The sequence below is a fragment of the Condylostylus longicornis genome, unplaced genomic scaffold (assembly GCF_029603195.1).
Source record: "Condylostylus longicornis isolate FDR11 unplaced genomic scaffold, ASM2960319v2 ptg000194l, whole genome shotgun sequence".
NCBI lineage: Eukaryota > Metazoa > Arthropoda > Insecta > Diptera > Dolichopodidae > Condylostylus > Condylostylus longicornis.
The window spans coordinates 910,913-933,438 of NW_026578162.1; the positions used below are offsets into that span (position 1 = coordinate 910,913).

The following is a 22,526-nucleotide window of genomic DNA, read 5'->3' on the forward strand; positions in this document are numbered from 1 at the left end:
CTTTTCGACAATAAGGTCCTTACTCTTAAGTTTCATATAAAACTTGGAAAAGTTTGTATTTTCGGAAATAAAAGGCAACGAAAATTGAAATTTTTCTTTTGAAAGATGGAAAAAAATCTATTTTGAAGAGGTAATCTATTTTCAAGATCCTACAAGCTGCCAAAATTTCAAAAATCCTAAGCTTATCATTAAAGAGAAAAATCATTATCAAAAAGTTAACCAACAATTTGAAATAACGGTTAATTTTATTGTTTGGTGTTAAAGAAAATAAGTCGTTACTTGAAAGTTCGTGGAATTGAAAAAAAATTACTCAAAAATAGAATTTTTAAGACACAATAAACACTCAAAAATATACTTTTGGGACTTTATAATATAATCTACGTTATTTATATTATAACTTTTTATAACATTTAGAGAGTGCGAGGTAAAAATTAATTTTCTTCTAGAAATATATGTAAATTTCTAGTAAACATCTATTTGTATAGTTTCGCGGTATATACCTTAAAGGAGAGTGTAGAAATTTTGTACAGTTACATACACACGGACTGGCAGACAGAATGAAATTAATAATTGCTTATTTCGCAATTTTGTTGGAAAAGTACTAAAAATTTCGTTTTCATGACATATCTAGATAGTGTATGTCACGAAAAAGACGAAAATTTACCAAAACGAAGTATCTTGTACCTCCTCTCCATTATGTCATGTCGAATGAAAGCACGAATTTGTCTGCCGATTAAAAAAGTGTTCCATATAAGGGACATGCTGTTTGCCATATATTAAAAAAATTTAAATGCAAGTCATAAAGATTTGGCAAGTCATAAAGATTTTGACTTGAAAGATTTGGATTTTGAAGTTAGCAAATTGATCATTGCAGAAATTTTAACAGGTGATCTTTTTTAAAGAATATACATACTTTCAGAAGAACTAATCTTTTAATAATCTATAGTGATAGAGAATAATTGATATTAAAAGACCATTTCTAAACTTGACGAATAATACTTTGAATCTGCATTTGTCGAGTTTCGTGGAACTCGTTTACGCCCTTTTAAATTTCCGAAGTGAAATTTATGATGCGGTGATAGAAATTTAATATCAATTTCTTTTGAGCAGCGGAGAAAACCTTATTTTATCGCTATTCAAGTATATACCTTGGAAATGCTAAATAAAAGAAATTTTTATAAAAGTTATTAGGTATTTTGTAAAGGAAACAAAAAATAAAATTTAATGAATACATATTATTTTTATTAATCTTAATAAACATGTTATTTCTTATATTTCTTTTTGTTCTTCTACTACTAATTTTGTTATTAAATTGAAATGTTTTTTTTCCCTTTAATTAAAGTACAAAGTGCAACAATCTGACAACTAAACTAGCAAGCCCTATTTCATAATACTAAATTATTAAATTAGATAATTTAATGCGAATTACGTGGCACATAAAGGTTCAACTTTGTAATTCAACAGTATTGATTGTTCAAATTCATTGGAATCAATACGGAAATTTCACGACCGTAATCAATATCACAAATACTAATAGCAGGATTAATACTGATATTCACTGGCCGGAATTCTGCGTTTGGAAGGTCAAAAGTCAGTTTTTGGACGCTGTTGGTGAAAGTCTGAAACGGAAATAGAAGCTATTTATATTTATATTTTCCTTTAGCCCATTTCCAAAAAAAATTTAAAAAAAGAAGCTTATAAGACTCACTCTGTCTGTTCGTCTGCACACCCTTTGAGATAGAAAGTTGAAATTTAATACACAAATACATCTTTAGTAAAAATTTGTTTCTGTGGAAGAAAATTTGTAACTACCTCCTTCTCTCTAAAAGTTATAGGCTCTTAAAATCCTAACAATGCCATTGTTTGATGATTTATTTCAAATTAAATGTATTTTCAAAGAACTTAAAATATTTTTTTTATTCCGCAAACGCAAAGAGATGCAAGTTTCATAGCGGCATAGTGCAATTAAATATAGTGAAAACAAAATGGTCGTTAAATTTAACCGTTACCTAAGACACGTTTTCTTCAAATTTTCAATTTTTTCATTTGCTCATACTAAATGTATTTATGCAATAATTATATTATGTGACGATATCAAAATACCTCACATAATATAATTATTACAAAATAATGTAAATAAAAAATGAATAAAAATAATTTAACTAACTTTTTAAAATCAGTATTTTCACTTATTCAAGGGAAAAATACCCTTTTACAAAACATTGGTGTAATCTAACTTTATTTTTGAAAATCTTGTTTTCAAAATACTTTTAAATCACTTTTAAAATGTAAATTAATATATGTATATGTAAATAATTGTAATATCCATTTTAAAATATAGCTAAACTAGAAACAATTAAAATTTGTCCATACAATCTGCGTCCCCATACAATCTCTCTTTTAAATCTGTCTTCATTTTAATTGTGTCAAGATCAGTTTCAAAGTTGGAATTTGGAAAACCAAAAAAAATATACAATACCTATGTATATACAAACATATACAGACAGACTAAGAAAAGCTTTTCAGTTCATTTCTAGATAATTATTGAAAACATTATGTAAACTGTTTAAGAATAAATAAGTATAAAAAAAACTTGAGTAAAACTAATAATAACAAACAATTCAATAAACATTTTGCTGTCATTTTTATGTCAAATTAATTTCAACCGGGAGGCAAAAACTATAAAACTCAGTTTTTAATCTTTTGGATTATTATAAACAACCTGTATGAATGCTTAAAAAATTAAAAAGCATAATAAAAATTGTGAAAAAAAAGCTAAATGAAGCCGCATATTGTAATGAATTTTTTTTTCTTCTCTCTCGATAATAATAACAATAATCGTAATAATAACCATAATAATACCGTAAAAAGACGATTTCGAATGTCTTGTTAATTTGCTATAAACTGAAAATAAAGAAAAAAAGTAAAAATAAAATGAAATAGTAGGAAAAAAATGATAATAATATAAAACGATTCTGACTCCTTTTACATTGAAATCGATTCACTTGATGTTTTGATGGTATCGGTGTTTATTTGTATTATATGTTATATAATGGAACATACATCCAAAATGTTTTTAAATTGGCTTGTATCTATGTTTATTTTGACTTTTCAGTAATCATCTTCTTTTATTTTATTTTTTTTAGACAGATTAAGTGCAGTAAAACGGGACACCTATAATAGCACCAACAAAAAGAATATGATATTTATGTGCTATTGATGTTGATGTTGTTGAGTTAAGTCGGATGTCGATTTTAAAGTTTATGTGGGAATCCTTAAAAATGACATTTACGATTTTTTTACGATCAATGTAATGGGCCATTTTTATTTTATTACTTAAAAACTCATAAAAATACATACTTATATAATCAAAAGAAGAGAACGAAAAAGCTGGGTTAGAATTAAAGAAGAAAATTACTTACTTATGTACATATATATTATTTGTTTCTTCTTGTGCACTGTTTATTCAAAATATAGTACCGACATATTAAAATGTTGAATAGCTTATTATAATTATGTATTAGCAACAGTTTATTTGTTTATTTTATATTCAGATGATGATAAAAATAAAAATAAGTGATTTGGCAGCATTAAAGCCATATAATAGCTATAAAAAATTAACCTTTGAGGATTTTGATTTACGTATCTCACAATACACATTTATATTTATACATGCATACGAAATAATGTAGAACATGTTTAAGTAAATGTGAATTAGTTTTTTAACCATGCTTAACGTCTATGATGTTCATTTAGAAAAATTATTTGTAATATGTATGTTTTTCTTTGTTTTTGTTAAAAATGTAATAAATTATTTTATTGGGTGCTTAGAAAAATTTTATTTCAATTTAGAAAAATATAAAATGGATATGGTGTGAACATAAAATAGACACAAAAATGTCATTAAAATTTTTATGAAATGTTTTTATTGTGATAGGTTTATGATTGAATTGTGGTAAGCACTTGAAACATATTAAATTGCATTAATCTGTTGTAGGTACTGGCAAAAAGCATACACTGAAAAAGAAAACGCGTATATAAAGTGGTCATAAACCATTTTGAAGATATTTGAAATGTTTCATATTCTGCTTTGATATAACTCGTTATATTAATTCTCAAAGTAGAAACAATTTTGATCTTTGTATAACATAAACATATTTCAATACTTCTTATACGAGTAGTAAAACACGCTAATGTTATATTTCAATTATATGGATAAAATAAAACTTAAAAGGACATAATCTTTAGCAATTACGTAAATAATTCAATTTTGATATATGAATCTTGTAATGAAGTTATATCAACAACTGTTTTGGCAATAGCCCTTTTTTGTCTTTTAAAATAAAATGTGGCTGTATAAAAAATGTTTTGATTGACTCAAGTTTATCGGTATTCAAATAAAAATATTATTAAATGAGTGAAATTATTGTAGCTCATTCAAAATTTTTTTTGTGTTAAAAATAGATAATTTATTTTCATAAACGGTTCAAAATAGGAACTAATTTGAAAACAGCATTTTTAGAAAACTTAATAATTTATTAAAGTAACTCGAAAAAATATTTCAATCCAAAAGTATTGTTAAAATTCGATTAATCTGCCTTACTTAACAGTGCATTCATGAATAAAATTATAAAAAATTACAATAACTTTAATTTAAAACCTTAATATAACTTTAATCGAACAACGTTTTTTTGAGTTAAGCTTATTGCGTTTATCTATGTATATGCATAGCTCAGAGTTTCCACATCCACAGATTATCCGGATGGAAAAATAATTGCATAAAATCTGATAAACAAGCCAACTTTTATATTTAGTTATAACTTTTATAACTGTACTTATAGTAAAAGCTATAAGTACAGTTTTTGCTGATTTTGATTTCCTCTCTGTTGATGCTCAAAATAAAATAAGTAAATTCTTTTGTTTGTTAATTGTTTTTAAAATAAAGCTTACTTAATTTTTTTAACCAATTATCTATTTTACGGTTAGCTTTCAGCACAATATTGCGTTTGAAATGAAGTTTAGCATACATGTCCATAATAAAATCAATCATACTCCACAAATAATATCAAAATATTAAAACAATTATTCGGTTAGTCAACTTAGAATATAATTATTATCCAGGTTCAGCGTCACCTTGTCAGTTCATTTAAAATACATTTTTACCGACCGCATTGCGCATACAATAGGTAGGTTGTGTGACGGCAACAAATTTTGCACATCGAGTTTTCGGTGGGAATGCACTTCTCCATAGTAGGGAAGTGCAAATAAACTATTTTTAGCAACCTGTCGGTCTACGGTCTGTGTGTGCACGCGTCTATGCCAATTTCGGTTGAACTGATTTTGATGAAATTTTATATGTAAGTTTATTTCGACTACGACACGGATTCATCAAGCTTTGGGACATATCAGATCTCGGAACTGCACTTTTTAGCGGGCCTGTTTTACAGTTTTAATCATTTTGAAGAAAATATTCACTGGATTTTCTTGAAATTTCATACATAAGTTTCATTCGATCGTACGCGGAATGCCCTAACTTTTGGAAGAAATCAGGGGTTAGCAACTGGACTTTACTACGGGTCAAATATACATTTTTGCGTATATAAAGAGAAATAATAAACCGATTTCATTGAAATTCGAGGTGTTAAAACAATAAATCCGTAAATTTTTTGGAAAGACCACGGGTCAGAAACTGATCTAGGGGTCGATTTTACATTTTTTACCATATCCGCGGAGTTGATGAAATTTTTTACAATTTAATATTTGAGCTCTGGTTGTTACCAGAAGTTACTGACGAACTTTTCGTATGATTCGGAGAGCAAAAAATGAAACTCTACTAAGAACCAAATTCACATTTTTCTATAGGTATATGTTAACTAAAAGCTTATTAGTGTCCTTTAAATTGTAAAGAAGTGTTTAAAACGCATTTTCATAATATTCAAGAATACTTTTACAAATTTAGGCAATATACATCGCGGTCGGTTATGTGCTGATCACATCAGATATTTTTATATACAGTATAACCCGCATAAAAGAAATTTCTCTTTGCCATTCATTTTGCTTCTTATATAAGCGGAAGTTTCCTTTAAAATATTTATTCTTAAGGAAAACTCAATTTCTTACAAAGGGTTTTCCTGAAAAAAAAAAATGAACACGCAAATTTTTCTTTTTAAATAAAAGTTAATATTTATAAACATAGCAAACTTAATGCCAAAATATGATTGAAAAAAAGTTTATTGAATTGAAATTTAAAAATGTACATACTATTAATTTAAACTGATTGTGAATTTTATGTCATTTTATTTTAAATCCATTTTTGTCCAGGCTTATATGAGGGTGAATTTCTATGTTGAACATTTTTGTCATTCATAATTGCCGCTTTTAAACAGTTTTTTTCATAAAGGAAAGAGGGTCATAAAGAATTTCATAAAGAGTTTCAAAAGGGTTACAAGAGCAGAAAAGCATTGAAATTTATGTACAATGACATATGCATGAGAAAGTCCTCAACCGGGGGTTTCTTTTATGAAGGTTCCTTATAATTCAGTATTATAAGGTTATACTGTATTTATTAATTTTTGCATACTGGATTACCGTTTAAGTAATAATAACTCCCAAAACAAGAAATTTAAAGTGATTTGTTATATTTTTTTTAAGTAAAAAAATCTTTGTTTAATCTTGTAATGCTAAAAACATCTGGTCAGAAATCAGGTCGTCTGGTAGACCTTTGAAAAAATCTGAAAAATGAGATAAATCTGGCAGTATGAGAATTCTGGTGTAGCTATAGGTTTGAAAACCAACTTGCTTATGTTGTACCAAAAACAACATACCTAAATGAAAACTAAAATGTTTGTACTAAAATCCGCCCATCAAATTGATGTAAGACTATATGCATATTTATGAATATGCGACATAGAATCATTTAAATTCAATTTTAAATTGGTATTGTGAGAAAGAGTTGCCATTTGATGGAAATAAAATGGAGTCTATTACAAACGTATATAATTCATCATAAATTTTATCTTTAAATCATTGCTGAATTCATGTATGCTGGATTTATAGTATAAGCTAAAATTATTCTCCTGGTATAAAACTGACAAGCACTATTTGTAAATTTGGTACCAAACTTTATTTAATTTATTTCCTAAATAGAAACTTGAGCTCTACAAATTTGTAGCTTGAAGTATTTTTATCTAAAACAGTATTGTCTTCGAAAATTTCAAATATTATTACGTATACTTTGTCAATATAAATTTTCATAATCACTAATACAGTCGCATGTACATATACATACATACATATGTGAATGAAGAAAAAATAAATTAATTAATTAGCAAAACACTAAAAAAAATGAATCCATTGTGTAAAATTATATTGTGTACCATTATATCTGATAAAATGACGTCGCAAATCTCGTAAGTTCAGTTTAAATTTAGTAATAAAATTATAAACAATAAATAAAAGAAAACATTAACAACTAAATTTGTGCAAAGTAAAAAGATAAAGAAATAATTTAACCTCGGTTTTGCAGTCACATTTGCATTTAAACAAAAATATATTAAATTTACTCAGCTAAGGTTAACATAAAGATAATACAATTAAATGTAAGCGAGGTAGATATTCTTTCTACAGCGACTTAATACTTTAACGAGATAAAAAAGAATAAGAAATGAAATAAATGTTTAAAAAAAAACTACTTAATATCTTTTAATTTTGGTTAGTTATAGTTGAAACTTATCACAACAAAATGAATGGTACTCATAAATTTCTGTCAAATCAGGTTTTAAATTAAAAAAAATGTAAAATGAAAATTAAAATATAAAACAGAATAAATATTAAAAAATTGCAAAGTCTTATAAGTTTTTCGAAGCATCCATTTTACGAACTATCATCCATCGAAACCTATTTAAAGCGTATTTGACAAAACCAAAAACAAAAAAAAATTTAAGCGCTTTACTTCTTGATGGTTTATAATGTTTTCTTTTTTTAAGTAGGTATTTCTTTTTCTTTCTTACCTCATTGCATTTGAAATAGGGGAAATAATTTTTTTTTGTTGTCAACCATTTTTATTGTCGTATGATAGCCATTATGTGTCTTGAAATATATTAAGATTTTCATAAAAATTCACAAAGAGAAAATTCGCAGAGTTTTCGCAAGAGAAAAAAGTCATTAAAAGCAGAAGGAAAGATTAAAATCTGGCAATCCTAGCTAAAAAATGTGGAGGTTAACTGATTGTTATAAAATAAATTACGAGGAATGAAATTAAATCAAATTACTACACAGAAAAAAAAGAATAGCAAATCTACCTAAAAAAATAGTACATTTAACTAAAAAAAATGATTGATTTTCAACTTACTAAACACGTTTAGTTATTTTACCTAAAGTGAATTAGTTGTTTAACTTTTTCACTAATTACCTAAAGTTTTCATAAATTTAACTAATTCAGTAGTTGAATTTGCCACTGCTCAAAATAGAGAAGTTTACTAATTTTTTACAAAAATTAGTAAATTTTACTAAAGTTTTAGTAAATTTGGAAAAAGTTTTTACCTAATGGTTTAGTTAAATCAACTAAACAATTCGTAAAATTATCACAAAAAAAATTAGAAATGTAACTATTTAAATAGTTAATTTCCCTATTTAAAAGTAGTTAAATTAACTTATTATTTCGTTATTTATAGTAATATGTACTACTTTTTTAGTTAAATTTGAAAGGTCACTATAGTTAAATCAACTAAGGGATTTGGTAAAATTACCCTTGGAAATGTGAAAACTAACTACGATGGTAGTTAATTTTATGTATTCACTGTTGTTAAATTTACTAATATTTTAGTTATTTATAGTAGTATGAACTACTTTTTTAGTTAATTTTGAAAGGCCTTTTGTCTGATTATTTAGTTATCTCAACTAAAGGATTCGGTAAAAATACATTCAGAAGTGTGAAAATTAACTACGCTGGTAGTTAGTTTTATGTCTTCTATAAATTTAAGTTTACTGATTATTTTTATTATAATAGATCCTGCTTTGCTAGTTGGTTTCAGATCTTTTTATCCTTTAGCTAATTTTCAAATCTTAGTTAACCTAATTATGTGAACGATAAATTAACTATTTAATAAAGAGATAGTAAAATATCTAAATAAAATCATTTAATTATTAAACAAAAAACTATTTTGGCAGAAAAGCAATCTTTATTAATTATTTAAATTAAGTAATTACACATTTTTTACATTTAACATCGTTTTCTAATTTTCGAATTTAATTTAATTATGCTTGTAATAATTCTTGACTTATACATATTTAAACTAATACATAGACATTTGCAATTATTTTTAAGCTTATTACTTAAAGTTTACTAAAAGTTTAAATCAAATAAAAATTTTTAAGTTTAAAGTTAATTATATGTACCTTATGTTTGTTTTATTTTTTATCAAATATCTTTAAAAATTTAATCTTTTATAATTTATCAAATATCTTTTATAATTTAATCAAATATCTTTAAAAAAATGCTGGTTTAAGTTTGACCATTTTATTTCCATTTTGTAAAGTTATTATATTAAGTGGCGGATACCGTATGCGGGAGGTTTCAATTATTCTTAAAAGTTGATTTTGTTTTTTAGTAACGTTATAAGACAAAAAATGCCTTTCAAAACCTTTAATGATTAAATTCTCGCAAGCAAATACACACGAGTTATTTTTCATACATAAAATATATTTTATTGAAAAAAACAACAAGTTTTTTGAATCATTTAATACTATTACGTCATTGATTTTAAAAAGGGTATTTTTGACGTAAACAGTTTTAACACAGTGTATTTTAATGAAATCAGATGGTTTTAAAGATTCGTCGATGTTAAAATCTACCTTTTCACTTAAATCGACGACATCTTTGTGTTTTGTATTTACATTTTCCAAATTTTTTTTATTTTTTAAATAAATATCAGAAGCGAAGTTTAATTGCAATTTAATGGCCAAACTTAAATTAATATTTTTTCTGGACGTAATCACACTAGCATATGATTTTAACTGTTTGTGCTTTGCTTCAAATCTCATTGCCCACAGCTTTTTCAACGGACCTAACTTTTTTATTACTGTTGCATAATGCAAAATAAAATGGTGTTTTGGTGACAGATTCTTTTCAAAAAGATTTAAATACAGTTCATGATGTTGTTTGATGGTGGTTTGCAATTTTAAAAGAGTGCTGTCATCAAATGAAGGTGATAAACTGATATCAACCAATTTTGAAAGTAATAATAATAGTTCCCAAACTAAATTACCTTTTGGAATAAAATCGCCTATCAATAAGGGTAAATAGTAAAGAAAGGACTGCATTTCACTTGCCGACATTTTCAATTTCTTGTTAGTAATATGTAACTGAGTAATATCTCCTGATAAATTCGTTAAATCATGATGACTATACATAAAACTCGATTTTCTATTATTTAAAACCTGAATGCTAAAAAACTTCTCTTTAAAAATAAAATTTTCTAAAATAAGCCCTAACTCCTGATGGCAAATGCCTTCAAACAAGTCATGCATAACGTCGACAGTTACAATATCTGTAACTTTAAATGATTGTAAAAGGGTAAAAGCACAGGCTTCACGAACTCCTGTTAAAGATATATTATCATTTGATAAGTCCTGCAAGTAATTATTTTCATTTCTCAAAAGAGAACTATCTTCGCTTACTAAAGTTTGACTAATGCTTTTATGTATTTTGCAAATTCTGCAAAAATAATTTGCTGAAAAGCATTTGGTAAAACCTAATACAGTGTTAAGACCCAAATTGTCTCCAGTAATAGTTGCTAACACAAAATGAACATTTTTAATTACACCATCTACCTTAATATTTACACCATTTTCTTCTAAGTTTTGAAGTTCCAAGCAAAGTTGTGTGTAATTAGATAAACTACCAAATTCTAAACTTGAAGATTTTGTTAAACAACAAACTAATATATTTTCAAGTTTAGATATCATCTCAACAGGTAATAACGGAAAACTTAAGTAAAAAGCAGATATTTTATGTATTGCTGCCTTAGAACCTAGTGCACTATTCACTTCAAAGTCATCTTGATATAAAATAAAAGGAAAAATAATTTTCCCTTTCAAATGTAATATTTTGTTTTTCCATACTTCTCCTTGACAAATGTTTGTTATAGCATGTGTGTGTTCTAATTTATTTAAGTTATGCACCATAGTTTTAAAAATATTTGGCGATTCTAAAAACCTTCTAATATTTTCTTTTATGGGTAACATTACGCCTTTAATTAATTCGTCAGAAATATTTCCGACAGTTGTGCTGTTGTCAATGACAAACTCTGTAGGTTCCGTATACATGTCTTTTTCAACCAAAAGTTTTTTTAACTTATATTCAGAATCTAAATTTTCGAATTGTTCTTTGAAATATTTTAATTTTAACAACAGCTCAGCGATACTTATACTTCCTGTTTGTTCTATAAATAATATTAAAGGATTTAAAATTAGATTTTCGAAAGCTTTAATAATTTCAGCGGCTACGTTTCGTGGCAAAGACATTTTACCATAAACAAAAAATAATAACCCTAATACGTCTATTCTATCTAAATAACATTCTAATTTTTCAGGCAAGTTGCTGTTAGCAACAATATTGCTATTGTTATTATCTTTCATATAAAACTTATAGTTATCGGCATTGCAATCTATTACATTACTAGGAGATTTATCTAACATATCATTTTCAGTACTTTTTACAGATATTCTATTTAAATTCGTTTCTAATTTTTTGTTTTTGTATCCTACATTATTATGTTGATTTACAATATGTCTCTTAAATGTATAAATCGATTGAAAAAACTGTGAGCAATCCGTACATTTAAAATTCGAAAAAGTGTTTACTTTGTGCTTTAGTTTTAAATGAATTATGTATGTTTTTATACAGTTATATGCACTTGTACACAAGTAGCATGAATATAATTTTTCATTATTATTTTTATCCATTTTGAGTAATTAAAAAAAACCTTAATAAAATTTAAATTGAAAGAATAATATATATAGTCAATTGTGCATTACTTATACTTAAGAATATTAATTAACATTATTACGTACTCAACTTATTTAATTTTCGCAATTAAGATATGATAAAAGAGCTGCTAAAGCCGGCGTTTTAGGATATGACATTGGTAGTTCGAAAAAAAATTCTTCAGCAAAATTCCATATTTGCCTGCACTGGGGATCGTATTTTAAGTTCAATACTTGATGCAGTTGGAAGACGAACGCAAAAGCTTTCATAAAGTTGTCAGCATTATACAAAGTGTCGTTGAAATAAGTATAAAACTTCAATTTTTCCTCTACCTCTCCTACAACAACGATTGTGGGTTGTACGGTTAAATTTTTTGACATATATTCTTCTTTTTTAATATTGAATGATGACTGTATGAAACATTTTTGCTAAAAATTTCAAATAATACAAAAAATCAATAAATATCTATTAAGTATTCAATTTTCTTATAAGTTTAATGTCTTCAATAAGTACTAAGTTTTGTCAAAGTTCGTTTCCTTTTTTATAAGTATTTAAATTGATATATCAACATTTAAACCACCGTTCTGATAATTTTCAAGGTATGCTTATTTTCTGGAAACTTGCAATCTTTTTAATATTAAGTGCTTGATTGGCATAATTTATAACTAAGCAAATTAATAAATTCAAATAAACTGAAATAAATAAATTTAAGTTAAGCCAAACTATTATTTCACAGAACTATACAAATCATTTCATTTACTAATCATTTTTTGCGTAAAACAATATTTTAGTTTCCTTCAAATTTACTATATTTCATTTGTGTTTTTTTTATTTAAATTCTACAAGCAGTTAAGGTTTAAATTTTATAATTTTTTGAGAAATTAAGCAAGCCCAAAAGACGACCTAAACGGTGATTATAATATTAGTATATATATCTATAATATATTTTATAAAATAAAAAAAGATCTGATCAAATTTAAAATACCTAAAATTTATTAACAGCAAAAAAGTTAATGTTATTATTCCAAAATATTAATATGACTTATAATAAGAGTACAAGTATAGTGTTTAAATTACCGTAACGTGCATAAACAAGGCTTTTTGGCCATCCAAAATCGATGGTTTCCATGACTTCCTTCCATCTTTTATAAGTTGTGGTTTAAGTATTGTGTTCAATAAAGTTAATAAAATGAAATTTCTGGAATCTATTAAAATAAAAATTAATTAAAATTTTTCAATTATCTAGCTATCATCAAATTATTACCTTCGTCAAGGTTACCTTGTACAATTTCCAAAAGCTGCTTATTTTGCGAATCTTTTATTTCCTTTGAATACAAAGACACTATTTTTTCATTAAAAATTTTCCATTTTGAGAGTAATAATATATTTTTTTTTGGATATAGCCTCTCGAAATCGATTTCGATCTATAAAAACGTTATATATTAACTTTTTTAAAGTTTGTTTTATGCTTTGATTGTACATCACTTTTTGTGACGTACAATCAAAGTGTACTTTCAAAAAAGTTCCAAAATCACAAACATGAAACACTGTGAAGCTCCAAAAATTTAATATATTACATACCAATGATACTGCTATTTGTTGAGTTAAAATTGGCCACTTGACAAAAAAATCTTGTGAATTTCCTTTGTTTAATACGTCTTGTCTTCGAAGGTTAAAAGTAAGGTTCCATTTTTCAACTACAATGTTGTCTGGGAAAAAATTATTTTTCAACCAAATATGATGATTTTCCAATTCGGGATTATTTGTAATAGCTAAATTGAAAAGAAATTTACAAAAAGAAATCTAATTAAAAAGTTCAATTACTAACATTGTTCGTCTACAAGGTTTGTCAAATCTAATTCTTCACTGGCATTTATATCAAATTTTCTTTTACGTTGGTAACGACTTTTTACAATTCCCTCTTTTTGTAATTTTTTACATAAGTTATAATATTTTTCGGCTAATCTTCCTCTTTGTGCTTTATTTCCAATGTATACTTCCTTAAAATATTTATTAATATATTTTTTTATAAGTTTATGCTTTTTGATAATTTTTTTAATTACCTGATTTTCGGTTGGAAATAATAATAAAATTTGTTCGATGGCAATTTTATAATCAGTATCAATGATTCGTCTTTCTAAATTTACCCAAAATTCTGCGATAGTCGTAATAATATATTGTCGATCTTGATTTGTAAGGTATTTATTTTTATTATAATTCTTTAAAATATTTCTGCCATTCAAGTTGCTCTCTAAAGTTTCTTCTAAATTCTAAAAGGTAAGTAATCATAATCCAAATTAAATTTTTATTTAAATATCAATTAAATATCGATTTTGATGAAATTTTATATGTAAGTTTGTTTCCACCATGGCACGGATTGATCAATGTTTGGGATATATCAGGCCTCGGGAACTGCACTTTTTAGCGGGCCTGTTTTACATTTTTGAACATTTTGAAGAAAGTGTTCAACCAATTTACTTGAAATTTCATATATAAGCTCAGCTCGACCGTCCGCGAAAATTCCTATGTTTTGGAAAAAATCAGGCATCAGCAACTGGACGTTTACTACGGGCCAAATATACATTTTTGTGTATATGAAGAGAAATAATCAAGCGATTTAATTGAAATTTAATATTTAAATTCCTCGTATTAAAACAATGAACATATAAATGTTTTGGAAAGATCAGGGCTCGAAAACTGATTTGCGGGCCGATTTTACATTTTACCATATCTACGGAACGAATTGATGGAATTTCTTGAAATTTGATATTTGAGTTCTGGTTGTTACTGAAACTAACTGACGAGCATTTCAGGGAATTCGGGTAGCACAAAACGAAACTGTACTAAGATCTAAATTTACATTTTTCTAGGTATGTTAACTATAAGTTTACTAATGTCCTAAAAATTGGAAAGAAGTATTTAAAAGACATTTTTATAATATTCTGTAACCCTTTGACTTAACTAGACTTGCGGGCTTTGCTGAAGAACAAAAAATTTTAAAATTTAAAGATTAAAATAAATTTACATTTAAAGACAAAAAATGAAAACAATTCTAAAATGAGTCTGAAGAAAATAAAATAAAAAAATCTGATGTGATCAGCACATAACCGACCGCATTGTGTATTGTCTAGTTAAGTCAAAGGGTTACAGAATATTATAAAAATGTCTGTTAAATACTTCTTTCCAATTTTTAGGACATTAGTAAACTTATAGTTAACATACCTAGAAAAATGTAAATTTAGATCTTAGTACAGTTTCGTTTTGTGCTACCCGAATTCCCTGAAATGCTCGTCAGTTAGTTTCAGTAACAACCAGAACTCAAATATCAAATTTCAAGAAATTCCATCAATTCGTTCCGTAGATATGGTAAAATGTAAAATCGGCCCGCAAATCAGTTTTCGAGCCCTGATCTTTCCAAAACATTTATATGTTCATTGTTTTAATACGAGGAATTTAAATATTAAATTTCAATTAAATCGCTTGATTATTTCTCTTCATATACACAAAAATGTATATTTGGCCCGTAGTAAACGTCCAGTTGCTGATGCCTGATTTTTTCCAAAACATAGGAATTTTCGCGGACGGTCGAGCTGAGCTTATATATGAAATTTCAAGTAAATTGGTTGAACACTTTCTTCAAAATGTTCAAAAATGTAAAACAGGCCCGCTAAAAAGTGCAGTTCCCGAGGCCTGATATATCCCAAACATTGATCAATCCGTGCCATCGTAGAAATAAACTTACTTATAAAATTTCATCAAAATCGGTTTAGCAGAACTTGAGATACACGCGTGCACACAAAGACCGACAGACCGACAGACCGACGGACCGGCAGGTTGCTAAAAATAGTTTACTTACACTTCCCTACTATGGAGAAGTACGTTCCCACCGAAAACTTGATATGCAAAATTTGTTGCCATCACATAACCTACCTATTTTTTACATAATACGGTCGGTAAAAAGAATAAATAAAAGTAGTTTACTGAAATCATCCTATATTTAATATTCTTTGTTAAGAATATTGTCCAGGTACAAGAACAAAATTTAAGGGTATTACGCTAATCTATGGTTATAAAAATTTCAATAAAATAAATTAAATCAAAAAGAATAATATATCTACCATTCTACTGTTGTCGTAAGTAAGTATATGAAAACTATTGTATCTTATAAGTGCTCGTAATAATTTATAGCGATATTAGTAATTAAGAAAAAAAAATTAATTTACGTACAATACTGAATGAGAATAATCAATACAAAGTTTAACATTAATACATATAAATTTTAATAAGCCATAAAATGTATACCAGTGTAGTAGAATCAGCAATAGAAGGACTTGAAGGTGCTGATATAGTATTAATCCAACTTGAAACTTTAGTTATTCCACTCACTGTATCGGCTGTTGCTATGATTTTCTGAAATGTGAAATTTTTTTATGAAATATAAAATTATTAAGAACAAAAAGTTTCCATTACATTTTTGCTTTTCCATTCAAAAAGTCGAGTCCTAAATATAATTCTTTGCCCAAATTTCTCTGCAGGTATAAGTAAGTTTATATCCTCAGTCGTCAGATTTTTCAGAACCTCAATATTGATTTTTTTTCCTAAAAAGTTAAACTGTTTTGTTAAGTTTAAATATTGTAAGCAAACTTTACCTGAGAAAATATTTACATTTCAAAATGTAAATATTTTCTCAGGTAAAGTTTAAAAAACATTATAATTTAAGTTAGTTGCTCGTGTAACAATGTGGGTGTTACATACATAATTATTATATTGTATATTACGAGATATTAGATTGAATTCAAAACAACTTCTTGAAGGCAAGTATTTTTAACTGATATCTTATATGTATATGATTTCAATTTATAGTTTTAAATATTAAATATTATTAATAAACTTGTTTTAGAAAAATAATAGTATTTTAAAAGTTCCATTTGTACATATGCTGATATATGTAATAGATATTATGTAAATAGTTGTGTATGTACACATTTTTTTTATATAAAACTACAGCAGGGAATGCAGGATATATACTTATTTTTATGCTTATTTATACATATATTGATAATAATATGTACTTTTAAGTCTATACATACATACTTGCAAAATCAAGCACCAAATCCTCCAAGCCCCAACTTAATAACATGGATTCTGTTGTTTTGCAAAGTTCTGGAACTATTTCAAATGGTATTGTATTCAAAGTGCATTCTTCCAATATTTCACTCATTTTTACGGAATAATTTGTTTTTTAAGTATATGGGTATGTTTCGTTAATTTATGTATCAGGAAAATTTTCTTCTTTAAAATTATGTATGTATATGTATGTATGTGTAATATATGATACTTATGGATGGATGTTTGATGGAAGCTTCAACTTGATGACTTGATTTTTTACTACTTATATAAAAAAGCAGTGATTACATTATATTTAGGCTACAAATCCACTTTTTACTTACATATTATTTTTAACAAACGAGTATATTTATATAAGAAAGCAAATTAATATATAATGTATGCACATAAAACATTCAGTAAACACACTTTATTTTGTTTAAGTTATGTATTCCGCTTTATAACTTTTACTTTTATATAATTATCAACATTTATTTATTACACTTTTAACTTAAAAACAGTTTAAATTATTTATTTAATTATTTAACGAAAAATAAAAGCACCCTTACACTTTAAAAATGCGCGTCAATATTTTAAAAGAATTTTACTTAGACTGATCGCGTCGTATGTTTTTACAGTTATAAAGTTTTTTTTTTTTAATTCTTTTGTACATGTCAATAAAAATTGTTGCCAAACTTATTTCGTCTATTATTTTGCTATTGATCATTACCATAGATGTAAAATGTTTGATTATAGCTGCTGAAGTTAAATTAACCAAAAAAGCTTAAAATTTATTTGAAAACTTTTACAGAAAAAAGTAAATACATGTAAAATATTAAAATAATTTATATTTGTGAAAATATTTTAAAGAATAAAGGTGATATTATTAAGGAACCAGAAAGTTTGCAACTGTTTATACAGAGAAATTTGTATTATAACTTACTAAATTAAACTAGGTAACTTAATTTGCAATAACGCTAAAGTAAATAAAATAATTTACAAAATGAAAAATTGCTATAAAATAATTTCGGCAAATTTTCGATTCAAAAGCTTGAAACAAAAATTCTGCCAAAATTGTCTTTAATGCTTTAAGTATATATTTAAAAACGAAAGAAAGTATTTTATGAAGCTTAACTGCTTCAAATTTTAAATACGACTCAAGTATGAATCGAAAAAACATTATAAAAACCGAATTTTCGCTCATTTTTACAGTCTCGAATTTATTAGCACTTTTACTATGGATTTTAGCTGAATTTACGTCAATTCTATAAATGATAGTAAAATTAGTTAAGTTTACTGCATTAAATAGCAAAATTTACCAAAGTTTTTGTGAAATTTCCTAAAACTTTAGTAAAATTAACTACTTTTCCAGTACTTGATTTTATTTTCGTGTTAAAAAATGTCCAATTTGAAGTCTTTAGCTTAAAATTAAAGGAGTAAAGAGACATATCATAGACCATTTCCAATAGGAAATCTTAAAAAGTGATTTTAAAAAATTGAAAAAGCTATCTTTCTGTTTTAGCTATGAGGTAAATGTAGCTTACACAATACTTACGAAGATTATTAATTTTTATATATTATGTAAATCCACAAATTGACATGAACATTTTGATGTACAAATAAGAATCGGCATTGTGCGAACTAGAATTTGAATATGATTAAATTTTATGTGCAAAATAGTGTAAAATTAAGATATTGAAAACAAAAGGAACCTTTTATTGTAAATTTAGTATTACTTAGATATTTTTACTAAATCTTCAGACTTATTATTTTAATAAAGGAAAGTTTTGGTGACTCGCTAGAAATTGTGCACCTTTTCATAAATTGATAAATTTTGTTCTTAGGCGAATAATTGAAGCTACTTAGGAGTTTTAATACTTTTTAGTAATAAAAGTGAAAAGCTATTATTTTTGTTTGTTTGAATTATTTTAAGGCAGAGAAGTAACTTATATTTTGCACTTTAATATAAATGAATAAAATTTCAGTTTTGAAATCAGTTCGCCACAAACTTGTTTTAGGTTCCTAATTTTTCTTACACATCAAGCTAGGTAAAATTTTTAATGTTATGATCATCTAACCAAAAATTTATAAAGTTAATAAGTGTTATGTTAATCTGCAAACGGCAAGATGTATTTCTATGAATCCATGCGTATGAAACTACATACAAACTGAAAAATTAAAAAAAATAGATATACGCGAATCGACGTTTGAAAATAAATAGTTTTAAAATAAAAAACAAACGGGATTTCACCAACAGTAGTCATTTTGTTCTTTTTATTTTTGTGAGTTAATAAATTTTACTAAAAGTTTAAGAAATTTTACTAAAACTTTAGTCAATTTTACTAAAGATTAAGAAGTTTTAGTTTTTTATTTAACACGTGCAGTAATCTTCACATGTAAATACATGTCTGCAGTATACACAAACATGTATATATACATACGTATATATACATAAGAAATCGCTAGAAAACGAACTTCCTTACATACTTACACACACATTATTATGTATGGAAATTTCAAAATCTCATTGCGTCGCCTTTTCGGAGCTGTGCTCTTTTTTAAGTCTTTTATACATGGTAGTTAATACATACATATGTATGTATATGTGCATTACCTGCATAGATAGTACATATGTATATGTAGATATAATATTATTTTAAAATATTTCTAACGGTCTTGTATGTCGTGTATGCACATATGTGTGTGTATGTATAACATTGAACTTAGCAAGCAAATTTAAATACGTAAATAACCTTAGTATGTATTGTAGTGGGAAAAGTGACTACTACTTTAGTTAATTTAATATTTCAAGAGTTTTTTTTTTATGAAATGTCAAAATCAGCTAAAATGTTAGTTAATTTTACTACTTTTCTAGATTTTTTTAAGAATGGAAAAATCACCTAAAGTTTTAGTTAATTTTACTACTTTTCTAAATTTTTTTTAAGTTTCTAAAATATTTTATAAAGTAAGCAAATCAATGATAAGTGTAAAACAAATTTTTGGGAGCATTTTGCAATGTAAAAGAACATAACTTTTTTTTCAATTTTACTATATTTCTATTGCTACGTAGACTGTGCAAGTTATCTTAACTTTTATATTTACTTGAAGTTTCATGCAAAATTGTTTCTAATTTTGATATTGCACCTAAATTATTTCAACTCAAGTTGAAATTTTACAACAGCTTAAAATATATTGGTTCGTTTCCGATTTTTCTTTAAATAAATCACAACCCATGAAGCTTTATTTCTTTATATTTAAATAATAATTCCAATTATGTATTTCATCAATTAATATAATATTCTGGCCCAACAAACGATTCAAAATTATTAACTATAACAGTTAGGTTATTTAACTAACACTTTAGTTGAAATTTGGTATAACTTTTTTTTAAAAAGGAAAATTTAACTAAAGTTTTAGTAAAATGAGGAGTTTTCTATTTTTGTTTAATTTTAAAAATTTTCAAATATTTCAGTAGTTACAATTACTAAATAAATAGTTGATTTTTTCCAAAATTATTAACTAATTTGGTTTAGTTGAATTACCTAAACAGAAAAATTCATTTTAACTAAAAAAATGTGAAAATTAACAAACTCTTTAATTAATATACCTAAAGACAAATTAACTAATTCAAAATAGTTGAAAAAGCTAAACTTTTTTTTTCTGTGTATGTAAAAGTACTTGAAATACATTTGTTTAGTTATTATTAAAATTTAAAAAAAAAAATATTATGAAAAAAATGTTTTGATAGTTTAATGTTTACCTTACTTTAAAATCTCGATCTTCCTTGTGTTTTGTTTTTCTGTTTTTGTGCACTTCAAAAATTTTATTTAAATACTATAATATCTCACATAACTTTGATTAAAACTTTCAATGTATTATAAAACAATTTAATAATGCTTTAATATTTCGGACTTTCAGGGCTTTGTACTATGTAGATACTCTTTATGAATACATTTATAATTTATAAATAATTTTTGAAACAAAGTTAACATATTCGAATATAACGCGTTCGACTCTATCACGTTTTCGGATGAAATTTTAAATTATGAACCTAATTGTTATGGCTTAATCTATTTTTTAGCATGACCTACAGAAAAATTAATTTGCTCTGTGCAGCAGTTCTAAACAAAAATTTGTATGAATTATAAATCTGATTTTTTAAAGTTCACATAAAATATTTTTAACTAATTAGAAAATAAAAAAAAATATTTCGTAATAAGTTAATTAGCTATTACTTGTTATAATATGCTATCACTTTTTTATAACATAAAGTGCCATTATTACTTTTCTCTTAATGAGTGTTAAATTTTAAATAATATTAACACAAAAACTATGTGCATGTTTTTTTAACAGAAAAATGCAAAAAAAATTGAATTGAATTGAACTTTATGTATATATGTATGTGCATACACAAAAACTTTAGTAACAAACTAATATTGTGAAAATCTACAGCGCAATGATTTCATCTGAATTCATCGTTTCGTTACGTTAATTTGGAAATTATGCGTGTTCAATTTGTAAGTAAATTCAATTTCCAACTTATGTTGGGATTTTTTAAAATTTTTTTATGTACAATATAAGCTGATGAACTCAAAATACTTCAACTGAAATGTGATGAAATGATAATAAAACTATTTACTTACAAACATTTTAATTTAAATTGCTTTGTGTGATTTTAAATCAAGCACTAAAAATTTTATTTCGGCATTACTTAAATATACGATTGTGAAAAAGTTTTTTATAAGATCGTGAAACTAATTAAATGCTTTTTATTTAATAAATATTTTTTTAGCACCTTCGGAAAGAATTTATGTTTTTTTGCCCTTTCTTAACACATTTCCCAAAATTGGTTAAACAAATGAATTTCTATTAATTATGAAATCATATTAATTGTTCGCAATCATTACTAGTTTTCTCTAACAAACATTACACACAAATGTTACACAAAATAGGTAAACAATATATTCTCTTATCTTATAAGAAATCATTTCCAATAACAATATCACTTTATATTATTTGATTTGAATTTACTTTGAAAATTATTGAACAAAAATTCAACAAAATTAAATATCTGATTTAATTATCAACTTATTTCAAGAAATTTTTATATATTCTATTGCCAATAATATGCAACGTTTATCTATCATTACCAATAGTATGCAACGTATAATCGTAAAGAAACTATCAAAACTTTCAGCAATTTCGTTTCAAAAGGAATATAGTCTTGAAATATGTATATTATAATTTTTAGAATAAACTCTTCCTAAAACATTCCCGTATACTCTTCATTTTGAGTACGACTTTCAAACTAATTTGTTTAAAAATACAGATGTATCTAAAGGATGGTATAATATTGTATAACTCTTTTGAGATTTACTTTTCCAAATTTATTAAAAAAATTTATATATATTTATAGTTTGTCCATATATTAAAA

The 22,526-nt window shown here is 25.6% G+C and overlaps 1 protein-coding gene across 1 annotated transcript; it reads right to left on the minus strand.

Annotated features, from left to right (window-relative positions):
- Nucleotides 1-12,076: 12,076 nt before the first annotated feature.
- LOC129616394 (uncharacterized) lies at nucleotides 12,077-17,207 on the minus strand. Its single transcript, XM_055532017.1, has 8 exons — nucleotides 17,097-17,207; nucleotides 16,289-16,396; nucleotides 14,050-14,256; nucleotides 13,815-13,986; nucleotides 13,568-13,758; nucleotides 13,251-13,410; nucleotides 13,064-13,191; nucleotides 12,077-12,414 (listed from the first exon to the last, which is right to left on the minus strand). Exons 1-8 carry the CDS (start codon nucleotides 17,205-17,207, stop codon nucleotides 12,082-12,084), a joined length of 1,410 nt encoding a protein of 469 aa, XP_055387992.1. The 3' UTR covers nucleotides 12,077-12,081.
- Nucleotides 17,208-22,526: the final 5,319 nt, after the last annotated feature.

Bases quoted from the DNA above. Each gene is read 5' to 3' on its own strand.
- LOC129616394 (XM_055532017.1), bottom strand. From the start codon at position 17,207: ATGAGTGAAATATTGGAAGAATGCACTTTGAATACAATACCATTTGAA. The intron at 13,759-13,814 runs GTTAGTAATTGA...TTTTCAATTTAG, and splicing joins AAACCTTGTAGACGAACAAT to CTATTACAAATAATCCCGAA. The intron at 12,415-13,063 runs GTAATTTAAACA...TGAAATTTTTAG, and splicing joins CCTTGTTTATGCACGTTACG to CAAAAATGTTTCATACAGTC.